The 21786-nt window shown below is 36.8% G+C and overlaps 1 protein-coding gene across 1 annotated transcript in view; it reads right to left on the bottom strand.

The window, feature by feature from the left end:
- The window catches only part of ABCA9 (ATP binding cassette subfamily A member 9), a 77864-nt gene that overhangs the window by 39324 nt on the left and 16754 nt on the right, over window positions 1-21786 (bottom strand). Inside the window, 9 exon segments of the mRNA XM_089318009.1 lie at window positions 347-466; window positions 3574-3713; window positions 7865-7955; window positions 8451-8589; window positions 8807-8926; window positions 9105-9280; window positions 9656-9766; window positions 10608-10666; window positions 17341-17509. Of these exon segments, the coding sequence (XP_089174135.1) occupies window positions 347-466; window positions 3574-3713; window positions 7865-7955; window positions 8451-8589; window positions 8807-8926; window positions 9105-9280; window positions 9656-9766; window positions 10608-10666; window positions 17341-17509 (1125 nt within the window).

Here is a 21786-nt window from a genome sequence, read left to right as displayed (position 1 = left end):
GCAATGACTGAGTCCTGAAAACATTGGAATAATATCTCCAGAATACTGCAAGAAAAGGAATCATCAATGTAAATTTGAATTTTCTTTATTTATAGTTCTTACATTTGTATAATATTATAACACATAGTTATTATATGCTCAATGAAAATCTAGTGTTGCATATTGCTTTTTTTCATAGAGATATATTTCCTCTCTGCTTTATTTCCCCAAGACACCCTGAATCATAACATCAATAAACACATAAAATGTTATGGTTCAAAACACACTTGCAAGATAAAACATTGCATGGAAAAGTGAAATTCAAGTTTATTTTCTCCTTTTCCTTTCCTTTTTTTTTTTTTTTTACCTTTTTCATCAATAGTTGATTTTCCTTCTAATTTGAGGAACACCTCATTCAGAGTTGTCATGGAAACACCATAATTCTCAATGCCTTGGTCACAACATCGATCAAGATCTCTGCAAAGTTCTAAAAGTGACACAAAAATAGATCAAAAGATGTAACTTATAATGATGCTGGTAATAGCTACATTTTGCAAAAATACAAAGCATTGGAAATAGGCCAAATGCATTCACTAGAAACAAAACTGCATATAGGTTTTCTTTCTTTTATAAAATGATCTATATTATATGTTAGTTTCTATGTTTTCTTTAGTATCAAAATCTAAACATTCACTTTTTCATTATTAGAAAACTGCATGTTTTTTGGAAAAATGTATTTTATTTACTGTATTTTTAAAAATTGTTTTATAAAATGGAGCATTTAATTTTAAACCTTGATATACCAAAGATGCTTTTCCAAAGAACTGAAATTCGTATTTTCATGTTAGCATTAATTGTTAGGGAACTTTAATGACCAATTAAAAATTATAGAAGTAAGTGTCACAGAATCTTCCCTAGTTCTAAAAAACATAAAGGACAAAATCTGTATGTAACTTTGCACCCTCCCTCCCTTCCTACTCATGTCTCTCTCCTTGAGTCTTAGAAGACTTATGAAGAACAAGCAAGCAATTTTAAGATATTTTTTTCCTCTAAAGATGTCATAAATGACCTTTCAGCATTCAAGGAAAAATGCAAGTTGGGTAAAGGGTAAACTAGTACAAACATTGTAATAAATCAAAGGCTTCTGTCTTAACTGTGTATTTGTGATTTCTAATTCTTCAATCCGCCTAAGTGCTGGTTCTTTTTCAGTCTTGCTCTAAATGGCTTATTCCCTTTAGAATACATTGAACAGCAATCAGATAAAATTTTATTGTGTGGTCTTCATAAAAATTTCTGTTTTCATCTCATATATCCCAAAGACACTGTATATATCTAACTCTCTCATAATTCACTGATTCTAAGGTGAGTGCACCTCATCACCTTTTAACATATCTGGAATGAGAATGGATCATAAATGATTCTAGATCATGTTCTTAAAATTGAGCATTATTTGATTTTCTTTCTTTCTCTGTGGGACATCCTGTAGTTGAGGGTGTCTTTTTCCTTTTTTTTTTTTTTTTTTTTTTTTTTTTTTTTTTGACAGGCAGAGTGGACAGTGAGAGAGAGAGACAGAGAGAAAGGTCTTCCTTTGCTGTTGGTTCACCCTCCAATGGCCGCCACAACTGGTGTGCTGCGGCCAGCGCACCGCGCTGATCCGATGGCAGGAGCCAGGTACTTCTCCTGGTCTCCCATGGGGTGCAGGGCCCAAGCACTTGGGCCATCCTCCACTGCACTCCCTGGCCACAGCAGAGAGCTGGTCTGGAAGAGGGCAACCGGGACAGAATCCGGTGCCCCGACTGGGACTAGAACCCGGTGTGCCGGTGCTGCAAGGCGGAGGATTAGCCTAGTGAGCTGCGGCGCCAGCCGAGGGTGTCTTAAACCTGGTAAATTACTACATCCAACTATTATCTCAGGTGATTTGTTTGTATTTAATATTTCAATAATAAATTAGAATATATTAAATCATTTAATGCTCATAACAATCTGTATAGAGTACTGGTATAATCCTCCTTTTTATGAAAGAGGAGGCAGAAGGACAGAAAAGCAATATGACTTGTCAGGATTATACAGCTGAAAAAGGGCACAGGAGGCATTTCAGTCTAGGACATTTGGCTTTAGCATCTGAATTTCAGTCCTTACACTTGATTGTCTGGCATGGTTTCTTTATGGATCATGATTTTGGCAGGCTTTTGGAATTAACCATGCAGCAATGACATTATTCCTTAACTTTGATAAGGAAAGTACATTTATATGAGCTGCACTTAAAAAACGAAAGCAGTCCACCTCAAAAGTCTTGGGAAATGGGGTAGAGGAAGCTTGAAGGCATCAGTTTCCCAGGCTTTTTTATTTGCAGCAAAGCTGTAAACTTTATAAGGTGTGACAGCATGCAGGCCTATTTTAATTATATTCAATAACTTAGGTTATATCATTTTGTTACAATGTTTATAATACAACTGATATATATGATTTCCCTGGTTCTTTCAAAAATCTGCTACTGTTTGCACAATACTTTTCCTATCCTGAATACTCTCTCATTCATTCCTAAAACAAATTTTACAAATAAAGCTAATATTAGCTTGATACTATCTTGTAACTTTTTAAAAAAGATTTATTTATTTATTTCAAGTCATAGTTATACAGGAAAGGGAGAGACAGAGAGACAGGCCTTCCATTGATGGAGAGAGAGAGAGAGAGATCTTGCATCTGTTGGTTCACTCTCTAATTCTCTAGATGGCCACATGGCGGGGGTTGGGCCAGGCTGAAACCAGGAAACAGGAGCTTCTTGAGGGTCTCCTACATGCATATTAGTGTCCAAGCACTTGGGCCATCTTTGGCTGCTTTTCACAGGCCATTAGTAGGGAGCTGGATTGGAAATGGAGCATCTGGGACACAAACCAACACCCATTTAGGATGCTGGCTTTGCAGGTTGCTGCTTTACCCACTACACCACAATGCCAGTCCCTATCTTAATAAAACATTTTGTCACTTGAAGAATATTCAAATATAGAAGACTTGGATTAAATGACGGTGAATATCAGTGATGACAGAGGAAAAGACTAGAAGTGACCTTGTAGCAAAGAACATTAAATGAGTAAATGCATGGTGCCAGGTACTAGCAAGAATTAAAATTAGTCATTGGGGATGACATTGTGGCACAGTAGGTTAAGCTGCTGCCTGCAAGGCCAGCATCCCATATGAGCACCTGTTGGAGTCCTGGCTGCTCTACTTCCAATCCAGCTCCCTGCTGATGTGCCTAGGAAAGCAGTGGAAGATAGCCCAAGTGCTTGAGCCCTTGCACCTACATGGGAGACCCAGAAGGAGTTCAGGCTCATGGCTTAGGCCTGGCCCATCCCCAGTCTTTATGGAGATTTGGGGAGTGAGCCAGCAGATGGAAGATTTCTCTCTCTCTCTCTCTCAAGAGATTGCTCTCTCGCAAGATTGCTGTCACTCTGTCTCTCTCTCTCTCTCTCTAACTCTGCATTTTAAATAAATAAGTAAATAAATAACTCTTAAATTAGCCATCATTCTTATCACTATCATTTATTTTTAGTAACACCACTGCCAAATCATTCTGTGGTCTCTGTATTTTGTTACCTGGAAATTTGCATGTTCTTTCCAAAGGCAAAATATACACAAGTTTTTCTTTACTTTGTGCTGTTAATTTGGCATCAGGGATCTGCTGTTTAATTAGTGTTGCTATATTTTCTGGATCACACATTTCATTCAGATGCAAACTAACATTTAAAAAGAGCAAGTTAAAGTTATTTTTATTCAACGCTATCTCTAAAAACAATTTCATAACTAGTATTATGTACTTGTAGCTTAATTAATATTTATGACACAAGATGTATAATTTATTAGGAGAAACCTGATCTAAAAATACTAATAAACAATTTAATCTGCATACATGGCAGAGGAACTAGTGGCAAGGGATGTTTTGAGTCAGAAAAATTAACTCAAGAACTGTTTTTTGGAAAAACAGAGATATTCAGTTAAATCTTGGCAGGGTTGAGGTGAAAAGAAATGCACAGTTTTGTCTCCACCTATTAAAAAACTCAACCTTGAATTACCTTTTCCAGTAATGTATCCCTTCTGCTAGAACTTGAACATAGTAAAATAGAAATGGAGGTAACTTGGTACAATCATTAAGAACATAGTCTTAATCTCAATACTAATGCAGATTTCAGAGCTCAGACAAGTTGTTTAACATCTCTGAGCACCTTTTCCCATCTGTGAGATGAAATATACCCAGCTCTCAAAAGAACACATACATACAGTATTCATTTTTTTCTGCTTTTTTTCTTACTATCATACTATTTGTTGAACTCTTAACATAGAATTAATCATATGTGTATAAAGTTAATTGAAAATAGATCTTAGTGAAAAATAGGAGTGGGAATAAGAGAGGGAGAAGGAAATGGGGTGGGAGTGCGGGTGGGAGGGTAGGCATGGTGGGAAGATTCACCATGTTCCTAAAGTTGTAATTATGAAACGTATGCAGCTTTTAATAGTAAAGCTGTATAGTTCTGCATACATTCCTATGGATTCACTTCCAAGGGTACAATTCAAAAATTTGCCATGGGGGGCTGGCACTGAGGTAAAGCCACCACCTGCAGATCCTGCATCCCATATGAGTGATGGTTCTAGTCCCAGCTGCTCCACTTCTGATCCAGCTCTCTGCTATGGCCTGGGAAAGCAGTAGAAGATGGCCCAAGGCCTTGGGACCCTGCACCCACATGGGAGACCCAGAGGAAGCTCCTGGCTCCTGGCTTCAGATCTGCTCAGCTCCAGCCATTGTGGCCAATTGGGGAGTGAACCAGTGGATGGAAGACCTCTATCTGCCTCTCCTCCTCTCTCTGTGTAACCCTGACTTTCAAATAAATAAATAAATCTTAAAAATTTTTTTCCATGGGACGTCAAATCCCCACAAACTGGGGAGAGGGCTGGAAGAGGGGAAGCATTTTAAGCATTAAAGTGATTGTAGGGATAAGATTGAACATCAAAGTGATCATATAGATAGGGTTAAGTGTTAAAGTGATCATATAAATAGGATTAAGTGGTTGGTAATAATAATAGAATTAAAAAAGCATGAATGCTCCAACATGAGAAGCAGTCCACACAGCACACTTGTAGAAAGACAATCACTTAAAGCAGCACTCTGACCTCAGAACCAGCCCTTAAGCATTCTAGTCTGGATAAAAAAGCCCACGAGAACATTTCAGGCATGGAAAGCAATAGAAGACCCTGAGAGACCAGTGATGAAGTTCCATCACTGTCTCCCATGTGAGAGATCTGGATCATGTTCTTAGTTCCTGGCTTTGATCATACCCAGAGGCTGTTTCAGTCATTTGAAAAGTAGGACAGTGCCTGGGTGCAATATTTCTTTTCCTTTCCCCCTCCTCCATTCTTCTCCCTCTCCATCTCTCTCTCTTTGCCTCTCATTAACAACAACAAAAAATATGTGTATGAGATAGCACAAGACCTTGAGATAGAGTTGGTGCTGTGGCATACTCAGCCTGCAGTGCTGGCATACCATGTGGGTGCCTGTTTGTAGACTGGCTGCTCCTCTTCCAATCCATCTCTCTACTAATGGCCTGGGAAAGCATTGCAAGATGGCTCATGTGTTTTAACCCCTGCACCCACATGGGAGACCTGGAAGAAGGTTCTGGCTTATGGCTTCATCCTGGCCCAGTCCCTGCCATTGGGACCATTTGGGGAGTGAACTAGGGAATGGAAGACCTCTCTTTCTGTCTCTCTGTTTGTGACTCTGTCTCTCATATAAATAAATAAATCTTTTTTTCAAAAGCTGTATATATGAAATACATGAAATTTGTTCACTTTAAATAAATAAATAATTTTAAAAAGACCTTGCAATAAGTAAATTCTCAATACATGTTAGCTTATTATCATATTTTTGTCCAACATTTATTCATGTGAAGCCCAGTCTGATTTTTGTTAAGAAAATATAAAATTCTTCATAAAATTATTGGATTTTATAAACGCCATTATTAGTCACATCAATTGAAATGCACTAGGTGATAGTGTGATGGGAACATTGAAGTAACACCTTGACAGTAGGGACTCCATTTTGGAGTACTAGAGACTCCATTCTGGTAAGGCACATCCACCCCCACCCTACCCCCCCGTGAAACTCTGATCTGAAACTATGATCTAAAATACTCGGACAACAGAAGTCCACTACATCACACTTGGTAAAGCATAGAAACCCCCTAGCATGATCACTCAAGCTTGGAAGTGGATCAGCTGCACTTGGATTAATGATAAAAATGTAATTTGTCTATGTCCTATATATGATTTAAGCCAATACCTGGATTAATGTCAGGATTATAACTGTACTTGTTAAGGTTGTAACTGGTATTGTCAAGATTGTAATTGACATTATTTTCACATAGGTTTTAGGTTAGCTTGACCCTGGTAACCATGTATTCCTCCCTGATCATAGCAGCTGTGTATTCCTCTCCAGATTTTGTGGGTTTTGCCTTTATAAATGCTGTTGCTGTGAGCCTGAGTCCAGAGTTCTTTGGGGCATGAGCCCACTCTCAGACACCAGCAATAAAGGACTGTAAAATTTATCAGTGTGTGGCACTCCTCTGTCAGCACTTGATCAGGCACAACAACATCACAATTGACAACAATGTCACAAATGACAAACTTAAAACAATCATCCTTTTTAAACTTCTATTTAAACAAGAAAACAGTAGTTTCCTTAAAGGAACTTGTAGTTATGAAGATATAAAGGATCATGTTATAAAAGAAGTGAGAGAGAGACACATTAATTCAGGTGAGTACTTTGTACCTTGTCAAGTATTCATTCAATATTTTTTAGTCTTAACTGAAAACTAGGTATTATTATTATTATTATTGCTATTTTACAAATGATGTTTCTGAGGATCAAAAAAATTAACTACATTTTCTAAAGCAAAATAGAGCTTCCAGGTTTCCAGAAAAGAAGATGCTTATTAAAGAGAAAATATTTAAGGAAAATCTTCCAGGAACAGAAAGACATGGACTTGGTTAAATGGGTTGGGGAAGGGCATCTTAGACAGATGTCCTCCCTCAAGCAGAAACATGCCTAGGGAATAGTGAATGGTTTATTTTAATTGGAAAGTACTAATGAAATTAGATTTTAACAATAATGATGGAATGATAAATTTGATCAGATTAAGCACTCCCAATTGGCAAATCCATTTAGCCACTGGCAATGAAGTGATATGAATTATTTTTAAAATTAATAACTTAGCAAGAAGTTTAGTAAGCACTTCATATTATACCTGTAATCTTGATACTAAGAGACTGGCAGATTGTTAAAATTCTCTGACATATGGTTTTCTGATTTGTCAAAGGTGGATGATAATAGTACTTAGAGTTATTTGGAGGATATTAATATTCTATATGTAAATATCTTAGTACCTAAAATACAGTGAACATTTAATAAGTAAAATATCACTAATAATGATAATAATTATTTTCATGATAAGGAGAAAAAAGAATTATGGGGAAAATAAAGATAGGGAAAATTAAGAGGAAGGTTTGAAATTGTCAGGATGAGCAAAAATAAACATATTAAAATATGATAAGAGGAGCTGGAATATCAATAAACAACTCATAAAACAATATATTATAAAAACATTTCCACCAAATTTCATTTAAACTGAGATTAATCATCTCAATATCCTCAAGGTCTATAATTTCACATACTCTACATTCTTGCTAAAAAAAAGGGGGACCAGGTGTGACAGTTCTAGCATAGCTCTCTTGAAATGAACTTAGTAGATGTGTAATCTATATTCATATATTGATATTGACATCATCTACCCTACCATTTTCAGCATTTCCAACATGTTTCCAATATTAATAGCTATACCTTAAATGGTAGCCAATACCCCATTTCTTCTTCAGGAATAGGGAAAAACCTGCACACTTCAGCCTCCCATTGGATATAAACACCTTCCTATCTATTTAGAAAGAAGCAAAAGATAAATTGCATTAGAAACTTATTCTTTAACTGTTTAAAAAAGAGTGACTCCATTAAAAATAATGTATTTTAGGAGCATGACACACTAAAATAGATATGTTGTAATTCTGCCCTTATGTAAACCACTTTTGCAAGAACTGCAGTGATACATTGTTACTTTATTCTCTGGCATTTGTGGAAGAAAATCATACATCTGAAAGATAAGTCAACTGAGATTCACACTAAACAAAGCAAAGTATACATTTAAGAGTGTGCTATGCATTTTACAAATAGTAATCTGCTCTGCAATGGGACCAGAATACTTCTATGGGATCAAAGTATGCTGGGATGCAGACACTCAAATCAATGAGAGCAAAATTCTCTCTTTTTAGTCAATGGCAATCACTTGTAAGACACAGCTATGGATCATATCCATTCATATTCCACATAGTTCCTAATTCCTCACTAATGTACATAAAAGAAAACCAAAAGTTACCAGCCAGAATGTCAGCCTCATCCATGAACTGGGTACTGAAGAGAATTACTTTGTCTGATTTTCTCTCTTTTAGGAGATTCCATACTCAGTGCCTTGAAAGAGGATCCAATCCAGCAGTTGGTTCATCCAAGAGCAAAACCTGGACAGTAGGTAAGCACATGCAATAATTTTTTTTCCTTTCAGACAAGATTTTAGAAAAATCAGTACATTTAAAAGCATTTTGGACAAATATCATAGTACTTAACATTCCACTGCAAAAGTTCTTTCACCTTAATCATTTGCAAATTAAATGTGAGCTGATAAAATATTTTTATAGCCATAAATCTGATTTTACCAGTTATTCTAGTTTGATTTACCTCAGGATCTCCTAAAATGGCAATCCCAAAGGTTAGCTTCCTTTTTTGTCCACCGCTTAAAGTTAGAGCAAGTATGTCTTGTATATTTTCCATATCTAAGCCCCTCAAAACTCATTGTACCTAACCAAAAAAAGAACATTTATTCCAAAATCCAAGATATTTCATATAAAAAATACTATCACTTTTCTATGCTTAGTAATGGCTTTTTGTCTAATGATTAGATAACAAATTGTGTAGAAATAATACAAACACATTCAGAATTTCTCATGGTTATGTGACATGTAGCAAATTCATATACCTCTTGCTCCACTTCATGTGGTAGAATCCCTTTGATTTTAACAAACAGCCTGAGGTTTTCTTTCAAAGTGAGAAAGCCAAACTGCACATTGGATTGTGGACACACTCCAGTGAACTTGCTGGCAGTTTCCATGTGAGCCATTTCTGATAGTGTGTGATTATAAATGGTGATCGAACCTATAAGCAGAAGGTAGAAAGTTACCATCAGGACAATGTGTCATGTTCCATTTAAAATATTTTAAGAGAGAAAATGACGTATGCCAATTTCTAGATCTACTTAAACATATTTTACATATAGGAATACATCATTGATAAAGAATTTAATGTTTACAATAATATTTGTTCTAGTCAGAATCCCTATTGGTAACTGAATAGTCAAAAATTACTTATGAAATATTTAAAACATAAAAAATATTTTTCTAAACACACACAATTCTATATAATATTAAATAAACTTCTATAATTTTTCTCTTAAATACATGATATAACAGTAATTAATAAAATTGCAGTTAATTCTCTCATGTGCTTGTCTTTAGATAATTATCCTCTCACCTTATGTTGGGACTGATAGCCCACTGAGTATGTTTAACAGGGTGGTTTTCCCAGCTCCACTATGACCAAGCAGGGCAGTGATCTGGCCTTCATATATGTCAATCACCAGACCTGGCATGATGGAAGACCATTGAGTTCACATTCTATGATCTTTTTATAATTCTTTGTAGCATAAATATATTTGATTACCAATATTCAAAATAAAATCAATCTTAAACCTCTTTTAAAATTGTGTCTCAGATTATATATATGTATATATATTTGTAAAATTTATTTATTTGAAAATTAGAGTTACACAGAGAGGAAGGAGAGGCAGAGAGAGAGAGAAGTCTTCCATCTGCTGGTTCACTCCCCAAGTGGTCGCAATGGCCAGAATTGTGTCAATCCGAAGCCAGGAGCCAGGAGCTTCCTCTGGGTCTCCCATGTGGGTGCAGGGGCCCAAGGCCTTGGGCCATTTTCTTCTACTTTCCCAGGCCATAGCAGAGAGCTGTATTGGAAATGGAGCAGCTGGGATTTGAACCTGTGCCTATACGGGATGCCAGCTTTGCAGACAGCAGCTTTACCCACTATACCACAGATACCAGCCCCAGATGATACATATTTCCTAACTATAGTGCCACCAATGACATGTAATTTTGTGATTAACAGGTTTCATTTTTGATAAAGACAGTTTTATCATTAAAGAGAGGCTGACTATAATAAAAAGAGCTTTAGGATTTGAGCATATAATAAAAGGAAAATAAGAAATTTTATGATGTTTTCATGTATCTTTTAAATCCATAAGATTCTAAATGGTACACCTACCTTTTAAAATTGTTATACAAATTTTCATTTACTTGGAAGGGGACATAATGTGTTCCAAAGTCAAGATATCTGTCCCTGTAATCTTTATCAAGGTGATACAGCATGAAGCAGAGTCATTAAGCAAACAGCCATGTCAAATATAAATTACCTTTCAAAGCTTCTACTTTTTCATGCTTTCCTGCATATTCTTTTGTAAGATTTTTGATTTTGAAAAACAAGGGAAATGTTTTGAGGAAATGGACAGAGGGTTGATAAACCAAGGCTTTGAGGCTGTGAGGCAACCTGAGAACTCTTTTCTTTCACATAGGCACTGGCAGAAGAATCTAGGGCATGTCATTTGACGTGATACCCTGATCATTGTCAGCTGAACGGGGTACAGTATCCTCGGGGTGGGGAGGGATAGCTAGCTCGTGAAAATATTTTGCCACAGGATTGTTACAAATGAGTGGGTAACAGGAAAGCTGGAGATGGTTAGGAGGTACTAGGGTGGAGAAAGGAAGTCATACCCCCTCACAGAAAAATTAGGGCTTTGGATCAAATTTTTGGATAAAGAGCTAGAAGTATACCCCTCATCAGCTTTCAATCAATTTAATTTACTCAAAACTCGCTGAGTTTAGTTTGTCAGTAAAATGGGGAAGACAGCATTAGCTTTCACGTAGAGTTAATTTGTAGAGTGCATAAGATAATACTGCAGAAATCAAAATGCATAGTACAAAGCAAACCTCCAAATAACATGAGAGCAAAGGAAGAAGAAACAAGATTAAAAACAAAGATTTTAGAAAAGAGTGCAGGGAAAAAATTCAAGATAAGTTGAAAGTCTCCTACAAGCCAGGCCCTGTGCATTTTATTTGCATTGTTTTTTTTCACATTTTCCCAACAAATCAGCAAGTTGGATTAGCCTGCTCAGCCTGCTTTAAACAAATACCATAAGACTGGATAAAGAATAGATATTTATTTCTCATAGTTTTAGTGGCTGAGAAGTCCAATATCAAAGTGCTAAGTTGATCTGGCTCCTGGTGAGGACTCTCTCTCCAGTTTTACCAATGGTCACCTTTTTGCTATGTTCTCACATGGCAAAGAGAGAGAGAGAGAGAGAGAGAGTGCAAGAGAGAGAGAGTGCACAAAGCCTCTGGTGTCTATTTGTATAGATACATTAATCCCTATGGAGGTCCCACCCTCATGATCTTATCTATCCTCAAAGGCCCCATCTCCAAATATTGTCATTCGTTTCAATTTATGAATTCTGAAGAGACACAATTGAATCTATAGACTAGGTATAATCCAAAGTAGTTTTGAAGAGGGCAGGACTTGAGATGCAATACTTTAAGAGTTGAATGCATATGGGTTCTGATATTGTCCTTCCTAAACTGTGTGGCCTTGGGTAACTTGCTTAATTTTTCCTATCCTCCCTGCCCCCATATTTTCTCTTTCATGCAATAAGAAGTATCTACTTGCTTTATTTCTTCATTTCATTACGCAGTGTGATTAATTTTTTTCTGTAAGTCTTGATATAATTCAATCAGCGTTTTGGCAGTAGTGCGGTTGGCACAACAATGCACTTTATTCTTTTGTCCTTTACAGTAAGAAATGATGTTAGTCCATTTGGCTTGGACTCTGGGATAGAATGACTCACAGCCTCAGAACTCTGTGAACTGGTCTGATGGATGCAGTGCAGGTCAGAGCAGTGAAGCAGGATAGTTTAGGGTTACCAGCCTGTAGACAAAACCTTCTAGACTATCTAAATAGTTGGCTATGCAGGACTATCTGCTTCCAATGTCTCCAACCATTGCTGGAGATAAGTTTTTGAAATCACAGGGCTAATTTTATTACCTAAAAAATTACAAACCTTGAAAACTTTCCTACTTGCCAACTTTGTAAGTCAAAATATCTTCTTTCAGCATTGAAAGCTTTCTATATGATTCTTTGATAAGAACTGATTCTGACCCCAGCACTAGAAAGGATATAAATCTTAGCATTCCAGCTTAGAAGGAGATCACAGCTTTTATGAATACAGAAATAATGTATGGATAGGACAGAACACTAGTCCTTATCATCTGCTCATATTCAATTTATGTTTTTAAAAATGAAATGGTTAGAGACCATAAGTATTATAAAAAAGTTTAGAATCAAAATGGATTGATGAAAGGAGTGGATCAGAAAGGTTTTATTGAGAAGTGAGATGAAGATAATACTGAACCTGATGGAAAAAGTTAGGAAAATATCTGGAGTATTAGGGATTTCTAGATGTCTGGAAATCAAAGCAACCAACATTGAACAAAGTATGTACATCATCTTCATGGGAAGATATGCATGGTGCCACTACCCCTAACTCTGCTTCATTCCTTCACGTCTCCCTGGAGTGTGTATCCCACCCCTTTTCAGCTTCATTTTTCTGTCTTTCTTCATCTTGTTAGCCAGGAAGGGAAGAGGAGAGGGAGAAAGTGAACCACAGAGAAAAAGGAGTGAGAATAACAAATGAGATGACGACACTATCACCAAGATGGTAACAGAAGAAAGGAGAGAAAAATATGAAGAGGAAAACCAAGAGACAATGAGGGAAATAGAAATAGGCATATTATTATGTGATGGTTGTTGCCATACAAGAAGATATTAGTAATTACAAATGTTGAGAATGAGAAAAAACAATGCTATTAAGAATGAGTGGATTTGGGGAGTGAAACAGCACGTAGGAGAGTGCTTGCCCCAGCAGACTAAGTTAGAGGGGAATCGCAGGTCCACGGAGCTGTGGATAGCAGTGGGAGGGAGTGTTTGGCAAACTACTTCTGAAGTTCCATGCGGGGAAAAAAATAAATGAACAAATAGGAAGTGGTACACCTCCCTACCCCTACCCCCACCTTGCAGGGACTGGCAGCCGCTAGAAGAAGTCATTCTGCTCCTTCGTTTTTATTTTTTTCTATTTTTGTATGCAAGCAGGTGGTAGCTGCCCCTGCCTCCTGTGCCCTAACCCAGAAATAGCAGGGATCACTTCACCTTCCACCCAAACAGCAAGAAACACAACAATTCAGAAGAATACCTTACACCATGATGCAAGCAGTACATCAAGGAGAAGCCCCGCCTATCTTGCCAGCCCACCACCATAGTGAAGTGAGCTGGGCCCCCATAGGCATTGGCTCAGCACACATGCCCACGACCCACAGACCTATAGCACCTCACAACAGAGGGAACCGTGCTCACAGGAAAGTCACTACAGATCAAGAGCAGTACAGTAAGCAGACCAACCTAGTTGGAAGCACTCCCACTGAGATTTGGAACCAGACAAGGATGCTCACTCTCACATTGTTTTTCAATAGTGCTGGAAGTTCTAGCCTGAGCCATTATACAAGAAAAAGAAATCAAAGGGTTACAAATCAGGAAGGAGGAAGTCAAACTGTCCCTATTTGCAGATGACATGATCCTATACATAGGGGATCCAAAAGACTCCACTAAGAGACTACTGGAACTCATAGAAAAATTTGGATATGTAGCAAGATATAAAAATCAACACACAAAAATCAATAGCTTTTGTATATGCTGACAATGCCACAGCTGCAAAAGAGCTTCTAAGATCAATCCCATTCACAATAGCTACCAAAAAATATCATATACCTTGGAATAAATTTAACCAAGAATCTCAAAGATCTCTAAGATGAGAATTACAAAACATTAAAGAAAGAAATAGAAGAAGATACAAAAAAATGGAAAAATTTTCCATGTTCATGGATTGGAAGAATCAATATCATCAAAAATGTCCATCCCTACCAAAAGCGATTTACAGGTTCAATGTAATATTATTTAAAATACCAAAGACACTCTTCTCAGATCTAGAAAAAAATGATGTTGAAACTCATATGGAAACACAAGAGATCTCGAATAGTTAAGCAATCTTATACAAGAAAAACAAAACCAGAGGCATTACAACACCAGATATCAACACATACTACAGGGCAATTATAACGAAAACGGCCCAGTACTGCTACAAAAACAGATAGACTAACTTAACAGAATAGAAACACCTAAAATCAATCCAAGTATCTACAACCAACTTATCTTGGACAAAGGAGCTAAAATCACCTCTTGGAGCAAGGACAGTTTCTTCAACAAATGGTGCTGAGAAAACTGGATCACCACATGCAGAAGCATGAAGGAAGACATTTACCTGACACCTTTCACCAAAATCCACTCAGAATGGACTAAAGACCTAATTACTATGATCCAATACTATCAAATTATTAGAGAACATTGGGGAAACCCTACAAGACATCAGCATAGACAAAGAGTTCTTAGAAAAGACCCCAGAGGCACAGGCAATCTAAGCCAAAATTGACAAATGGGAATACATTAAATTGAGAAGCTTCTGCACTGCAAAAGAAATAATCAGCAAGGTGAAGAGAAAAGTGACAGAATTGGAGAAATATTTGCAAACTATATAACTGATAGAAGATTAATAACCAGAATATATAAAGAGATCAAGAAATTAAACAAAAATAAAACAATCTGGTTAAGAAATAGGCCAAGCATTGAAGGGTGAACCAATGGCAAAGGAAGACCTTTCTCTCTCTCTCTCTATCACTGTCCACTCTGTCCACTCTGCCTTTCAAAAAAAAAAAAAAAAAAAAAGAAAGAAAGAAATAGGCCAAGGACTCAAACAGACATTTTTCAAAACAGCAAATCCAAATGGACAACAGACATGAAAAAATACTCAGGGTCACGAGCCGTCAGAGAAATGCAGATCAAAACCACAATGAGGCTTCACCTCACCCTCAATGGTTTTCATACAAAAATCAACAAACAATAGATGTTAGTGAGGACATGGGGAAAAAGGTACACTAATCCACTGTTGGTGGGAATGTAAACTGGTAAAACCACTATAAAAGACAGTGTGGAGATACCTCAGAGGTCTGAATATAGACCTACCATATGACCCAGCCATTCCACTCCTGGGAATATATCTAAGGGAAATGAAATCAGCATATGAAAGAGCTACCTGTACATCCATGTTTATCGCAGCTCAATTCACAATAGGAAAGACATGGAATCAACCCAAATGCCCATCAATTGAAGTCTGGATAAAGATATTATGGGATATGTACACCATGGAATAATACACAGCAGTTAAAAAACAACAACAACAAAGTCTGGTCATTTGCAACAAAATGGACGAAAACTGGAAAACATCATATTTAATGAAATAAGCCAATCCCAAAGGGTTAAATTCTATATGTTCTCTCTGACCTGTGATAACTAATAGAGCACCTAAAATACAACAGGTAGAAATGAATTTGACACTTTGAGAAGCTATGATTAAGAACAGCTCTTCTCTTGACTGTTGAGGAACAGCTTCTTATTCTATATTTTAATCTTTTCCTTTATGATTTATTCCTTATCTTTCTCTCTTCCATATGATTCGTTGAATGCTATACTTAACATAGAGTTAACCATATAAGTATAAAAATTGAAAATAGATCTTAGTAAAGATAAGAGTGAGAATAAGGAAAGGAAGAGGAATGGGGGTAGGAGTGAGGGTGGGAGTGAGGCACTGTGGGAAGAATCACCAAGATCATAAAGTTGTAATTGTGAAATGTATGATGTTTGCAACTGCAAAGCAGTATAGATCTACATATATTCATATGGACTTACTTTTAAGGGTACAACTTAACAAATAGCAATAAGAACACAAAATCTCTTAAACTTGCTGAAAAAGTAGCAGCTCAGGTGTTATAAATATCAAATGGATAGGAATAAGGGGTAAAGTGATCACTTAGATATGATCAAGAGTTGAAGTGATCATATAAATAGGACTAAATGTTTGGAAACAATTATAGACAGAATTAAAAAGGAGTGAAGGCTCCAACATGGGAAGCAGTCCTTACAGCAAACTCATAGAATGATAATTGCTTTAAGTAGCACTCTGACCTCAGAATCAGCCCTTAAGGCATTCCAGTCTGGCTGGAAAGCCAAGCGGGAGCATTTGAGGCATGGAAAGCCAAGACACTTTAGAAAAAAAAAGTTCTACATAAAGGACCCCTATGGGTGAGACCCCAGTATAAAGAAGTAAACACCAAAAAAGGAGGTATTTTTCTCTGAAGGGAGGAGAAAACTTCTACTTTGTTTATGGCCTTGTTGAGCTAGTGAACCCAAAAGGCTTCCATAGCCAAGGCACCTCATGTCAAGAGCCTTGGATGATCACTGAGGTCATACATAAGAGTTATTTGTTAAATAAACAGAAGAGTCACTGTGCAGTAACTTCCCAGCAGGATCTCTGTCCACAACATGTTGTATTATAAGACTTAACAGTAAAACTTGTTCTCAAGAATCACTTCCTTCTATTGTATTACATGGAGGATTTTATGTCTCATAAGTTATAGTTAAGTCTAAGAGCTCACAAAAGATTTATAATCCTTGGGTTCTTCTTTAAAGACAGTTAAGTTTCAAAATGGAAAGAAGAGGGAGGAAGGAGAAAAGAAGAAGGGAAGAAGAAAACAAAGCGAAATCACCTTTGAGAACAATAACAAAGAACAGCCCTTTTATAGAATGTTGAGGAAAAGTTCTCTTAGTTTTTATATTCCATTCTTTCTCTTTTTTTTCTTTCTTTCTGTTTCTTTTTCTTTCTTGGACCAAACCGAAGAGGGAGTAGGGAGGGTTGGGGAATGAGTGGGAGGGTGGCTGTCATGGGAAGAATTACTATGTTCTTAATGTTGTATTTATGAGATACATACAAACAATAAAAAAAAAAGAATGAGTGTTGCCTTTCATGTGTGCAGTTGGCTGTGCATAGGTGGGTACCCAGGAGAACAGAAAGAGATCTTTGTACATTTGTGTTTTGCCTGATAAATTCCTATTCTCTGATTTGTTCTTTATTTGTACTCCATGTAATTTGTTACCTGATGGCTTCTTTCCCATGGAATTCTGGAGACACTGCTTCAAAAGAGTCATCAGAAAAATGGTCAAAATCTATTTCATTCTCAAGGACCACGTGATTAGCTCTTTGGTGTTGAAACCAAAAAGAGGATTTCAGGAAAAACAAAGGAGAGTTTTGATGTCCATATTCAGCTATATAAGCAGGAGACAATTAAATAGGAGATCAGTCATCACCTCAAGGATTTCAATCACCCTAAGGCAGTAGGTCAATAAGACCTCTGTGATATTAAATCTGAATCCACATTATCATCATAAGGTATTGCTGGTGTTTTTAATATATACAGAACAATGAGGAAAAATAATTGAAAATATAACTGAAAGGTAGCCATCTAAAATGAGAAGCATATAGCATTGTTAATTAAACAAAAACTCCATCAAAAGCAAGTGTTTGGTTTAATGGTTAAAATGTCTATATTCCATATTGGAGTACCTGGGTTCCAGTCCTGGCACTTAACTCCAACTTCCTGCAATTATAGACCCTGGTATATATTGGTAACTCAAGATTTTGGGTGCCTGCCATCAATGTGGGAGGCATGGATTGAATTTCTGGCTCCCAGCCCATCCCAGCTCTGGCTGTTGCTGGTATTTGGGAAGTGAACCAGAGCATGGGAGTTCTCTCTCCTCTGCATAGCTCACCTCTCAAATTAATTAATTAATTTAAAATTCTTCAAAGTGGAGTGAGCTGTTTCAGGAGTAATTTAAATCTAGTATTATAAAACCTTCCACTTCAATGTGATCAGGTATTTAAATGTGTTTTCCAGAATTGCCAGTTATGCTGAGAAAAAGACATTGTATCATTGTGTGGGTGGTATTTTATCAAGCCAATAAGCAACTAATGATTCTAGGATACAAGTTATCTCAGAGGATCTGAAGGAGAAAATAAAATTAGGTGCACATTCTTAAGAAAGCAAGAAATGGGCAAATGCCTATTAATGAAAGAAAAAGCAAAGGATTTCCTGGAGCTAATTCTCATCAATATAAATACAGCTTTTGATAATCATTAATCCCAGCAGAAATAGGATAGAAAAAGCATAGGAAATGCTAATAACAATAGACAAAATTAAAGATGAATGAGCTACACAATAAGAATGATTAATTAAGCATATTTCTGATTTTACTTCTACTCAGAATATGAAATACTTTGTCAAATACATGTTCTACATAACGAGTCTGTTGAAATTTTTCTCACTGTATTACACTTGTTCATTTTGGAAGACACATCATATGTATTTTTCTAGCATAATAATATTCTGTTGATATCAATGCAAAATAGGTTAATTAATTATTGAGTATTTCAAAAGCAAAAAGCAATCCAGGATTAAAATTAGTGCGATCTTAAAATATTATAAGCCTATTTTATAAGACTATTGAAGAAACTAGATAGAAACAAAGAATACTCTGAAGTAAAAAAGATAACATTTTTAAAGTATATAGTAAAAGGAAAAGAGGAAGATAACAACAATTTACATTTGTATAGCACATACTAGATGGAAAGGCATGTTTACTCTCAAATTCCTTTATAAAAAGGATTATGTATGTATGGATGGATGGATGGATGTGTTTAAAAGGCAGAGCAACACACACACAAACACCTAGATCTTCCATCTGCTAGCTTGCTCCCCAAATGGCCACAACAGCCAGGTCTAGGCCAGGCTGAAGCCAGAAGCCAAAAACTCCATCCATGTCTCCCACATAGATAGAGATGTTTTAAGTGCTTGGGCAATCCTCTGCTGCTTTCCTAGGCCCATTAGCAAGTATGCTGGATCAGAAGCAGAGCAGCTAGAACTCAAATAAGCTCTCCAAAATGGGACACTGGCATCATAAGCTGCAGCTTAACCTGCTGCAACACAATGCTGACCCTACTTGTATTCTTTTTTTTTTTAACTTTTATTTAATGAATATAAATTTCCAAAGTACGGCTTATGGATTACAATGGCTTCCCCCCCCCCATAACGTCCCTCCCACCCGCAACCCTCCCCTTTCCCATTCCCTCTCCCCTTCCATTCACATGAGGATTCATTTTCAATTCTCTTTATATACAGAAGATCAGTTTAGCATACATTAAGTAAAGATTTCAACAGTTTGCTCCCACACAGAAACATAAAGTGAAAAATAATAGATGATTCTTTAAATGATGTACAATTTGGGACATGCTCAAGCTGACTTGCCCCAAATGGTAGAGTTAGAAACATACCAGGGGATTCCAATTCAATCCCATCAAGGTGGCATGTACCAATGCCATCTCACTAGTCCAAGTGATCAATTTCAGTTCACAATTGATCATAATAAAAGGACTAAGAGTCAAAGGGAGCACATAAACAAGTCTAGTACCTGCTTATTCTAACCGATAGAATAAATAAAGGGGAGAGTGATCCAACATGGGAAGCGAGATACACAGCAGACTCACAGAATGGCAGATGTCCTAAACAGCACTCTGGCCTCTGAATCAGCCCTAAAGGCATTCGGATCTGGCTGAAAAGCCCATGAGAGTATTTCAGGCATGGAAAGCCAAGACACTCAGGCAAAAAAAAAAAAAAAAAAAAAAAAAAACCTAAATGAAAGATCTCTGTGAGTGAGATCCCAGTGGAAAGAACAGGTCTTCAAAGAAGGAGGTACCTTTCTCTGAAGGGAGGAGAGAACCTCCACTTTGACTATGACCTTGTCTAAACAAGATAAGAGTCGGAGAACTCAAGGGGCTTCCATAGCCTTGGAAACTCATGACTGGTGCATAGGGAGATTACTGATGCCATAAACAGGAGTGTCAATTTGTAAAGTCAACAACAGGAGTCACTGTGCACTTACTCCTCATGTAGGATCTCTGTCCTTAATGTGCTGTACATTGAGGCTTAATGCTATAACGAGTACTCAAACAGTATATTTCACTTTGTGTTTCTATGGGGGTGCAAACTGTTGAAATCTTTACTTAATGTATACTAAACTGATCTTCTGTTAAAAAAAAAAAAGAAGAAATTAGCAATTCCCAACTTGACTCTCGCTGGGATTAAACATGACAACAGGTTTGACCTACTAGTATTCTTAAAATGATAATACAAGATCAGTAGGCATGGCATAATAATTGTTACTTTAAAATTAAGGCCAATGACCTTCAAAGAAACTTGAGAATTTGCCCAGGATATCACCACATTTCTATTCTCTTTTCTAAAGATTAATATCCTAAAAGGGGAAATAAGGAAAAATTTATAATATATACAAAGATAGAAACAAATGAATATCAAGTGCTCATGAATTATGGAATTCATATTGGATTAAGTGACTATTTTCAAGAGAATGAAACAAAAGCAAAAGGCATTGAATTATCTTATTTACAGATTTTTTTTCTTTTGACAGGCAGAGTGGACAGTGAGAGAGAGAGAGAGACAGAGAAAGGTCTTCCTTTTGCCGTTGGTTCACCTTTCAATGGCCGCCACGCCCGGCTGCGCTGTGCCAGCGCACCACGCTGATCCGAAGGCAGGAGCCAGGTGCTTCTCCTGGTCTCCCATGGGGTGCAGGGCCCAAGCACTTGGGCCATCCTCCATTGCACTCCCTGGCCACAGCAGAGAGCTGGCCTGGAAGAGGGGCAACCGGGACAGAATCCGGCGCCCCGACCGGGACTAGAACCCAGTGTGCCAGAGCCGCAAGGTGGAAGATTAGCCTGGTGAGCCACGGCGCCGGCCACAGATTTTCTTAACACAGTGATATTTTCCTGGAAATGACTGCTTGCATTGTTAGTCTCAGAGTTACAAGAAAAGATCTGAGAGACAAGCGACAAAACTGTGAGAACAGAGGTGATGCTCTGGCTACTTACACAAAGTTTATATAATTACACAGAGGAAGAGAAAAACAAAGAACAGTGAACATATCATTTGAGGTTTACAGTCTATGGGAGAACTGAAATGTCTATGAAAGAAATATGTTAATTCTACCAAATAGTTATTTCTAGTTTCATCATTTTTAGATGGAGGGTAGGCAATAAAAATTCATTTTAAAATACATTTTTCATACTAATAAGGTAGATGAATTCAGATTCATTTTTCAAAGGGAACTATAAGTTTTCAGTACATCATCAAAATCAAACATTTTTCATTTTTACATACTGAATATAGAGTTTTAGAAATTCAGATTCATCTTGTCAAAAAGAAAGTTATACATTTACACATTTTAGACCCAGAAACTATTACTATTACATTCAGACTATCGACCAAAGTGAATTTATAATTTTGGATAAACTGATATATTCTTTTCACATGTGAGTAAAGTTAATTATTGCAATACTTACATTTGTCTATTTGCACTTGATTGCTTGCCTTTTTGTATTTTGTTAGATTTTTCCCTGTTTATTTAATTGAATCATAAAAGCCAAAGTATGAATAACAATCTAAAATGCCCAGAAAAAAAGATAATTTCTATAA

This window comes from Oryctolagus cuniculus, chromosome 17 (assembly GCF_051225735.1).
Source record: "Oryctolagus cuniculus isolate XC-2025 breed Fujian yellow rabbit chromosome 17, ASM5122573v1, whole genome shotgun sequence".
Taxonomy (NCBI): domain Eukaryota; kingdom Metazoa; phylum Chordata; class Mammalia; order Lagomorpha; family Leporidae; genus Oryctolagus; species Oryctolagus cuniculus.
Note: the sequence above shows the minus strand (reverse complement) of the source record. Positions and strands in the feature narration are given on the sequence as shown.